This window comes from Echiichthys vipera (genome assembly GCF_963691815.1).
Source record: "Echiichthys vipera genome assembly, chromosome: 16".
Classification (NCBI taxonomy): Eukaryota; Metazoa; Chordata; class Actinopteri; order Perciformes; family Trachinidae; genus Echiichthys; species Echiichthys vipera.
This window is the reverse complement of record NC_139841.1, coordinates 29,876,530-29,886,529: the sequence shown is the minus strand read 5'-3', so window position 1 is coordinate 29,886,529 and position 10,000 is coordinate 29,876,530. Positions and strand designations below refer to the sequence as shown.

Genomic DNA, 10,000 nt, shown 5'->3' with positions numbered 1-10,000 from the left:
CTACAACCAACCAGAACCATCAAACATGACCTACAACCAACCAGAACCATCAAACGTGACCTACAACCAACCAGAACCATCAAACCTGACCTACAACCAACCAGAACCAACCAAACATGACCTACAACCAACCAGAACCATCAAACGTGACCTTCAACCAATCAGAACCAACCAAACTTGACCTACAACCAACCAGAACCAACCAAACCTGACCTACAACCAACCAGAACCATCAAACATGACCTACAACCAACCAGAACCAACCAAACACGACCTTCAACCAACCAGAACCATCCAAACCTGACCTACAACCAACCAGAACCAACCAAACGTGACCTACAACCAACCAGAACCATCAAACATGACCTACAACCAACCAGAACCATCAAACATGACCTACTACCAACCAGAACCAACCAGAACCAACCAAACCTGACCTACAACCAACCAGAACCATCAAACGTGACCTACAACCAACCAGAACCAACCAAACACGACCTACAACCAACCATAACCAACCAAACATGACCTACAACCAACCAGAACCATCCAAACGTGATGTTCTGGCCCCTGTAACCATGGGAGCAGGAAAGGGGGGGGGGGGGGGCATGATAGCAGCCAATCAGAGGAGCCCGTCAGCTGCAGCCTGTTTATCTGGGACACATCACAAACGGACCAATGGCAGCGCAGCATGGAGAGTGTCTCACCAGGAATGAGGACACACACACACACACACACACACACACACACACACACACACACACACACACACACACACACACACACACACACACACACACACACACACACACACACACACACACACACACACACACACACACACACACACACACACACACACACACACACACACACACACACACACACACACACACACACACACACACACACACACACACACACACACACACACACACACACACACACACACACACACACACGCAAATGAGGTGTTTTCAGACACAAAGGGAAGTGAATAAATTATGATTCATCATCAGGAGACACGGTCACAGCTAACATTAGCAGCTAACATTAGCGGCTAACATTAGCGGCTAACATTAGCGGCAAACATTAGCGCAGATAATCAGTTTAAAAAACACTCACACATAAAGCATCCACAACAGTGTGTGTGTGTGTGTGTGTTTGAGCGTGTGTGTGATTGTGTGTGTGTGTGAGTGTGAGTGTGTGTGTGTGTGTGAGAGTGTGTGTGTGTGAGTGTGTGTGTGTCTATGTGTGTGTGTGTGATGATGTCATGGACAGAGGGCTGTTAGCTGGTGATGAGTCAGCACGGTGACATCAGCCCACACACCGGGCGTGTCAGCACAACAGGAACACACACCTGCTCTCTCCTCTAATTATTTATTATTTATTTATTATTTATTTAGCTAATAATGTAGTTAATAAAGCTAATAATGAAGCTAGTAATGAAGCTAACAGTAAAGCTAACAATGTAGTTAATGAAGCTAATAATGAAGCTAACAGTAAAGCTAACAATGTAGTTAATAAAGCTAATAATGAAGCTAATAATGAAGCTAACAGTAAAGCTAACAATGTAGTTAATAAAGCTAAAAATGAAGCTAATACTGAAGCTAACAGTAAAGCTAACAATGTAGTTAATAAAGCTGATAATGAAGCTGATGATTAAGCTAATACTGAAGCCAACAGTAGAGCTAACAGTAAAGGGTAATAATGAAGCTAACAGTAAACAGGACTAATGAAGCTAATAAAGCTAATTGTGTTAATAATAAAGCCAATAATGAAGCTAACAGTAAACAGGAATAATGAAGCTAATAAAGCTAATTGTGTTAATAATAAAGCTAATAATGAAGCTAACAGTAAACAGGAATAATGAAGCTAATAAAGCTAATTGTGTTAATAATAAAGCTAATAATGAAGCTAATGAAGCTAATACTGCAGCTAACAGTAAAGGGTAATAATGAAGCTAATGAAGCTAATACTGCAGCTAACAGTAAAGGGTAATAATGAAGCTAATGAAGCTAATACTGCAGCTAACAGTAAAGGGTAATAATGAAGCTAATGAAGCTAATACTGCAGCTAACAGTAAAGGGTAATAATGAAGCTAATAGTGCAGCTACAGTAAGAGGTGATAAAGGGGGTGTGGGTGCAGACGCAGCAGCAGACGCAGCAGCAGACGCAGCAGCAGACGCAGCTCTGGATTATTCAGTCTGAGGATTAAAGAGGAAGATTTAACGAGGAGGGATTAAAGAGGAGCTGCTGCTGCTGCTGCTGCTCAAACATTAGGGAGGAAACTCCAGGTAACCATCGACCACGCTGGACACTCTGTGGGGACATGGATGTCGCCCCTGTGCAGAGGTTTTGGTCTTTCCTGCTGACGAGCGTTTGGTCACTGCAGACGTGGCTTCACCCCAAAGTCCTAAAGACCCTGAACTGAGACCAGCGGCAGCTGCAGCGCTGAACCCAGTCCCCCTGAGTCTGCAGAGCCCTGTGCTACACAACTACAAAGAGACACAAAACAACTGCAAAGAGACACAAAACAACTGCAAAGAGACACAAAACAACCACAAAGAGACACAAAACAACCACAAAGAGACACAAAACAACCACAAGGAGACACAAAACAACTACAAAGAGACACAAAACAACTACAAAGAGACACAAAACAACCACAAGGAGACACAAAACAACCACAAAGAGACACAAAACAACCACAAAGAGACACAAAACAACTACAAAGAGACACGAAACAACCACAAAGAGACACAAAACAACTACAAAGAGACACAAAACAACTACAAAGAGACACAAAACAACTACAAAGAGACACAAAACAACTACAAAGAGACAAAACAACTACAAAGAGACACAAAACGACCACAAAGACACAAAACAACCACAAAGAGACACAAAACAACCACAAAGAGACATGAAACGACCACAAAGAGACAAAACAACCACAAAGAGACACAAACAACCACAAAGAGACACAAAACAACTACAAAGAGACACAAAACAACTACAAAGAGACACAAAACAACAACAAAGTGACACAAAACAACTACAAAGAGACACAAAACAACCACAAAGAGACACAAAACAACCACAAAGAGACACAAAACAACTACAAAGAGACACAACATAACTACAAAGAGACACAAAACAACTACAAAGAGACACAAAACAACAACAAAGTGACACAAAACAACCACAAAGAGACACACAACAACCACAAAGAGACACAAAACAACTACAAAGAGACACAAAACAACCACAAAGAGACACAAAACAACTACAAAGAGACACAAAACAACTACAAAGAGACACAAAACAACCACAAAGAGACACAAAACAACCACAAAGAGACACAAAACAACTACAAAGAGACACAAAACAACCACAAAGAGACACAAAACAACCACAAAGAGACGCAAAACAACTACAAAGAGACGCAAAACAACTACAAATAGAAACAAAACAACCACAAAGAGACACAAAACAACCACAAAGAGACACAAAACAACCACAAAGAGACACAAAACAACTACAAAGAGACACAAAACAACTACAAAGAGACACAAAACAACTACAAAGAGACACAAAACATCCACAAAGAGACGCAAAACAACTACAAAGAGACACGGAACAACCACAAAGAGACACAAAACTACTACAAAGAGACACAAAACAACTACAAAGAGACACAAAACATCCACAAAGAGACGCAAAACAACCACAAAGAGACACAAAACAACTACAAAGAGACACGGAACAACCACAAAGAGACACAAAACAACTACAAAGAGAAACAAAACAACCATAAAGAGACACAAAACAACCACAAAGAGACACGGAACAACCACAAAGAGACACAAAACAACCACAAAGAGACACAAAACAACTACAAAGAGACACAAAACAACCACAAAGAGACACAAAACAACCACAAAGAGACACAAAACAACTACAAAGAGACACAAAAAAACTACAAAGAGACACAAAACAACTACAAAGAGACACAAAACAACCACAAAGAGACACAAAACAACTACAATGAGACACAAAACAACTACAAAGAGACACAAAACAACTACAAAGAGACACAAAACAACTACAAAGAGACACAAAACAACCACAAAGAGACAAAAAACAACCACAAAGAGACACAAAACAACCACAAAGAGACACAAAACAACTACAAAGAGACACAAAACAACAACAAAGTGACACAAAACAACTACAAAGAGACACAACACAACTACAAAGAGACACAAAACAACTGCAAAGAGACACAAAACAACTACAAAGAGACACAAAACAACTACAAAGAGACACAAAACAACCACAAAGAGACACAAAACAACCACAAAGAGACACAAAACAACTACAAAGAGACACAAAACAACTACAAAGAGACACAAAACATCCACAAAGAGACGCAAAACAACTACAAAGAGACACGGAACAACCACAAAGAGACACAAAACTACTACAAAGAGACACAAAACAACTACAAAGAGACACAAAACATCCACAAAGAGACGCAAAACAACCACAAAGAGACACAAAACAACTACAAAGAGACACGGAACAACCACAAAGAGACACAAAACAACTACAAAGAGAAACAAAACAACCATAAAGAGACACAAAACAACCACAAAGAGACACGGAACAACCACAAAGAGACACAAAACAACCACAAAGAGACACAAAACAACTACAAAGAGACACAAAACAACCACAAAGAGACACAAAACAACCACAAAGAGACACAAAACAACCACAAAGAGACACAAAACAACTACAAAGAGACACAAAAAAACTACAAAGAGACACAAAACAACTACAAAGAGACACAAAACAACCACAAAGAGACACAAAACAACCACAAAGAGACACAAAACAACTACAATGAGACACAAAACAACTACAAAGAGACACAAAACAACTACAAAGAGACACAAAACAACTACAAAGAGACACAAAACAACCACAAAGAGACAAAAAACAACCACAAAGAGACACAAAACAACCACAAAGAGACACAAAACAACTACAAAGAGACACAAAACAACAACAAAGTGACACAAAACAACTACAAAGAGACACAACACAACTACAAAGAGACACAAAACAACTGCAAAGAGACACAAAACAACTACAAAGAGACACAAAACAACTACAAAGAGACACAAAACAACTACAAAGAGACACAAAACAACTGCAAAGAGACACAAAAAAACTACAAAGAGACACAAAACAACCACAAAGAGACACAAAACAACTACAAAGAGACACAAAACAACCACAAAGAGACACAAACAACCACAAAGAGACACAAAACAACTACAAAGAGACACAAAACAACTACAAAGAGACACAAACTACTACAAAGAGACACAAAACAACCACAAAGAGACACAAAACAACCTCATTGTGTGTTATAGGTTAAATATTTGTTTCTCCTGATGTGAAATATTTGAATTAACTGTAAAGTAAAGTGATAAAAACGTCACACTTCAAACGTCACACTTCAAACGTCACACTTCAAACGTCACACTTCAAACGTCACACTTCAAGCGTCCCACTTGTGTCTGCAAACACAAAGTGAGTGTTTTTATTTCAGAGCCAATCAGAAACTGTCCCCGGGAGCAGGAGCGGCTCCACCTGTTCAGCCCCGTTCAGAGGGACGCGAATTACAGCAGAGCCGCGAGCAGCTCAGGTCCAGACCCGACCCCCGACCCGAGCCAGACCCGAGCCAGACCCGAGCCAGACCCGGACCCCCGACCCCCGACCCAGACCCGAGCCTCTGCCGGCTCCTCCGGTGTGTTCGGCTTCACCAGCATCATAACACACCGCTGTGACTGCGACAGGATTCACACTTCTGCTCAGTGTGTGTGTGTGTGTGTGTGTGTGTGTGTGTGTGTGTGTGTGTGTGTGTGACAGCAGACTTTGCTCGGCGCGTGAGGCGGGGACAGGTGTGTTCCGCTGTAGGATGACGTCATTGTTCCGCAGGTGGACTCACCTTCGTGTAAAGCTCGTTCACAGACATCGGCCCGGCTCGAGTTTCCGAACTCTCACGAACAAAGTACCGACGGCGGAGTCATGAGAGTCCGCGTGAGGCTCCCGGGACCGGGCAGGTGTCCCCGGGCTCGAGTGTGCTCCCCGGGCTACAGGTGTGCTCCCCGGGCCGACAGGTGTGCTCCCCGGGCCGACAGGTGTCCTCCCCGGGCGGAGTTTCGGTCACTCTGCTCGGTGTAGCTTCAGCTGTGTCCCCGGTAACGGCAGCTGTGCCCCGGTGGTCCCGCCGCGCTGTTCCCGTGGTTACACGCGGTGACGCGGTGACGCGGTTCGGTCAGACCCGACGGAAGAGTCTGAAATGTCCCGTAAATCAAATGAAACACGGAGCTGCACGGCGAAGACTTCCGGACAGCACGCGCTCTCTGATTGGCTGTTTCCTAGACACACACACACACACACACACACACACACACACACACACACACACACTCACACTCACACTCACACTCACACACACACACACACACACACACACACACACACACACACACACACACACACACACACACACTCACAGCTCAACAGAGCGCTGTTGGTTCACAACATAAGGGTCGGGACCCACAGACGGCCCAGGGAAAACTGTAAAGGGTCCCACCACGGATTCATGAACGGGTCTACAGGACCGGACCAGACCGGACCGGACCGGACCGGACCGGACCAGGGGCCCAGAGGGTCAAACCGACATAATATTAAAAAATAACTTATAACAAACGAACTTTAAACAGATGCAAAATGATTAAAAAAAGAAGCAAAATGATTAAAAAAAGATGCAAAATGATTAAAAAAGATGCAAAATGATTAAAAAAAGATGCAAAATGATTAAAAAAGAAGCAAAATGATTAAAAAAAGAAGCAAAATGATTAAAAAAAGATGCAAAATGATTAAAAAAGATGCAAAATGATTAAAAAAAGAAGCAAAATGATTAAAAAAAGATGCAAAATGATTTAAAAAAGATACAAAATGATTAAAAAAGATGCAAAATGATTAAAAAAGATGCAAAATGATTAAAAAAAGATGCAAAATGATTAAAAAAGATGCAAAATGATTAAAAAAAGATGCTAAATGATTAAAAAAAGATGCAAAATGATTAAAAAAGATGCAAAATGATTAAAAAAAGATGCTAAATGATTAAAAAAAGATGCAAAATGACCCAAAGAGAGAGCTGAGTCCGGGTCCTGGGCAGTGAGTCGGAGTGGTTCCTGGTGGGGGTCGGCCTCCTCCAGGGGGGCACTCTGTCACCAATCCTGTTTGTGGTTTTCATGGACAGGATATGGAGGCGTAGTCGTGGTGGGGAGGGGCTGCAGGTGGGTGGGCTGAGGATCTGGTCTCTGACGTGGTCCTGATGGCGTCGTGGGTCAGGGACCTTCAGCACTCACTGGATCGGTTCACAGCCGAGTGTGAAACGGCCGGGATGAGGATCAGCACCTCTGAATCTGAGGCCGTGGCTCTCAGCATCAAACCGGTGGATTGTTCCTCAGGGTCTGGAACGAGTCCTGACCCCAAGTGAAGGACTTCAAGGACCTCGGGATCTGGTTCACGAGTGAGGGGACGATGGAGCAGCGGGGGCGGAGCTGCAGTCGCTCTACCCTCAGTCCTGGTTCCTACCCTCACCTGTGGTCCTGAAAGCTGGGTCAGGACCCAAAGAACCAGGTCCAGGTCAGGACCCACAGAACCAGGTCCAGGTCAGGACCCAAAGAACCAGGTCCAGGTCAGGACCCACAGAACCAGGTCCAGGTCAGGACCCAAAGAACCAGGTCCAGGTCAGGACCCAAAGAACCAGGTCCAGGTCAGGACCCACAGAACCAGGTCCAGGTCAAGACCCAAAGAACCAGGTCCAGGTCAGGACCCACAGAACCAGGTCCAGGTCAGGACCCAAAGAACCAGGTCCAGGTCAGGACCCACAGAACCAGGTCCAGGTCAGGACCCACAGAACCAGGTCCAGGTCAGGACCCACAGAACCAGGTCCAGGTCAGGACCCACAGAACCAGGTCCAGGTCAGGACCCACAGAACCAGGTCCAGGTCAGGACCCAAAGAACCAGGTCCAGGTCAGGACCCACAGAACCAGGTCCAGGTCAGGACCCAAAGAACCAGGTCCAGGTCTGGACCCAAAGAGAGAGCTGCTGCCCCTGAGACCTGATCCAGGACCAGAGGCTGGAGCTGCTGCTCCTGAGACCTGATCCAGGATCAGAGGCTGGAGCTGCTGCCCCTGAGACCTGATCCAGGACCAGAGGCTGGAGCTGCTGCCCCTGAGACCTGATCCAGGATCAGAGGCTGGAGCTGCTGCCCCTGAGACCTGATCCAGGATCAGAGGCTGGAGCTGCTGCCCCTGAGACCTGATCCAGGATCAGAGGCTGGAGCTGCTGCCCCTGAGACCTGATCCAGGACCAGAGGCTGGAGCTGCTGCCCGAGACCTGATCCAGGATCAGGGTCTGGAGCTGCTGCCCCTGAGACCTGATCCAGGATCAGAGGCTGGAGCTGCTGCCCCTGAGACCTGATCCAGGATCAGAGGCTGGAGCTGCTGCCCCTGAGACCTGATCCAGGATCAGAGGCTGGAGCTGCTGTGGTTCTGGATGAACCGGTTTAAAGGTTTGGATTTAAATCAGTGACTTTTTTAACACCAAAGCGTCACGTTGACCCGTGAACGTCCCGCCTGTGTGACCCGCTGGACCACAGGGACGCTGTCTCTGTGTTCTCCGTCCCCTCAGCTGCTGAGGACACGATCTGAACCCTGTACACACCCCTGACTGCGTGTGTGTGTGTGTGTGAGCGTGACTGTGTGTGTGTGTGTGTGTCTGTGTGTGTCTTTATGCCTGTGCGTGTGTGAGACTTGAACATTAACCCACACACACTCACACACACACACTGATCTCTGACAGTAAAGATAAAAGGACCTTTACCTTTGAATAAGGGTAATAATCACTCGTCATGCTGTCGGGGAAACAGGATCCTCAGTAGATCCTCAGTAGATCCTCAGTAGATCCTCAGTAGATCCTCAGTAGATCCTCAGTGGATCCTCAGTGGATCCCGTGGGTGAGCGTGTGTCCTGTGTCTCCTGTGTGTCGTGTGTCTCTGCTGCCGTGGGAGCATCGAGCCGGCGGCTGGGACAGTGGGCAGACCTGTCTGAGCACAGCGGTTACTGTGAGCAGTCACGCCCAGGACACTCCCTCTGCAGGTATGAGCTGTTTACCTGCTGCTGAGGCAGACACGCCCAGGCTGCTGCAGGAGGCAGGAGACAGCTGCAGAGAGGCAGGAGACAGCTGCAGGAGGCAGGAGACAGCTGCAGAGAGGCAGGAGACAGCTGCAGGAGGCAGGAGACAGCTGCAGAGAGGCAGGAGACAGCTACAGGAGGCAGGAGACAAGAGACAGCTGCAGGAGACAGGAGACAGCTGCAGGAGGCAGGAGACAGCTGCAGGAGGCAGGAGACAGCTGCAGGAGGCAGGAGACAGCTGCAGAGAGGCAGGAGACAGCTACAGGAGGCAGGAGACAAGAGACAGCTGCAGGAGACAGGAGACAGCTGCAGGAGGCAAGAGACAGCTGCAGGAGGCAGGAGACAGCTGCAGGAGGCAGGAGACAGCTGCAGGAGGCAGGAGACAAGAGACAGCTGCAGAGAGGCAGGAGACAGCTGCAGGAGGCAGGAGACAGCTGCAGGAGGCAGGAGACAAGAGACAGCTGCAGAGAGACAGGAGACAGCTGCAGGAGGCAGGAGACAGCTGCAGAGAGGCAGGAGACAGCTGCAGAGAGACAGGAGACAGCTGCAGAGAGGCAGGAGACAGCTGCAGAGAGACAGGAGACAGCTGCAGAGAGGCAGGAGACAGCTGCAGAGAGACAGGAGACAGCTACAGAGAGACAGGAGACAGCTGCAGAGAGGCAGGAGACAGCTGCAGAGAGGCAGGAGACAGCTGCAGAGAGACAGGAGAC

The 10,000-nt window shown here is 46.5% G+C and overlaps 1 protein-coding gene across 4 annotated transcripts in view; it reads right to left on the bottom strand.

Moving 5' to 3' along the window:
* Positions 1-9,220, bottom strand: part of myo5b (myosin VB) — a 50,115-nt gene extending 40,895 nt beyond the window's left edge. For 2 of the 4 annotated variants that reach the window (XM_083929783.1, XM_083929780.1), the window contains exon 1: positions 8,980-9,175. In XM_083929783.1, the coding sequence (XP_083785909.1) occupies positions 8,980-9,009 (30 nt within the window). In that variant the 5' untranslated portion in view covers positions 9,010-9,175. Of the gene's footprint in view, positions 1-6,025; positions 6,193-8,979 lie in introns of those variants that run through there. The other 2 variants (XM_083929781.1, XM_083929782.1) reach the window with 2 other exon arrangements.
* Positions 9,221-10,000: the final 780 nt, after the last annotated feature.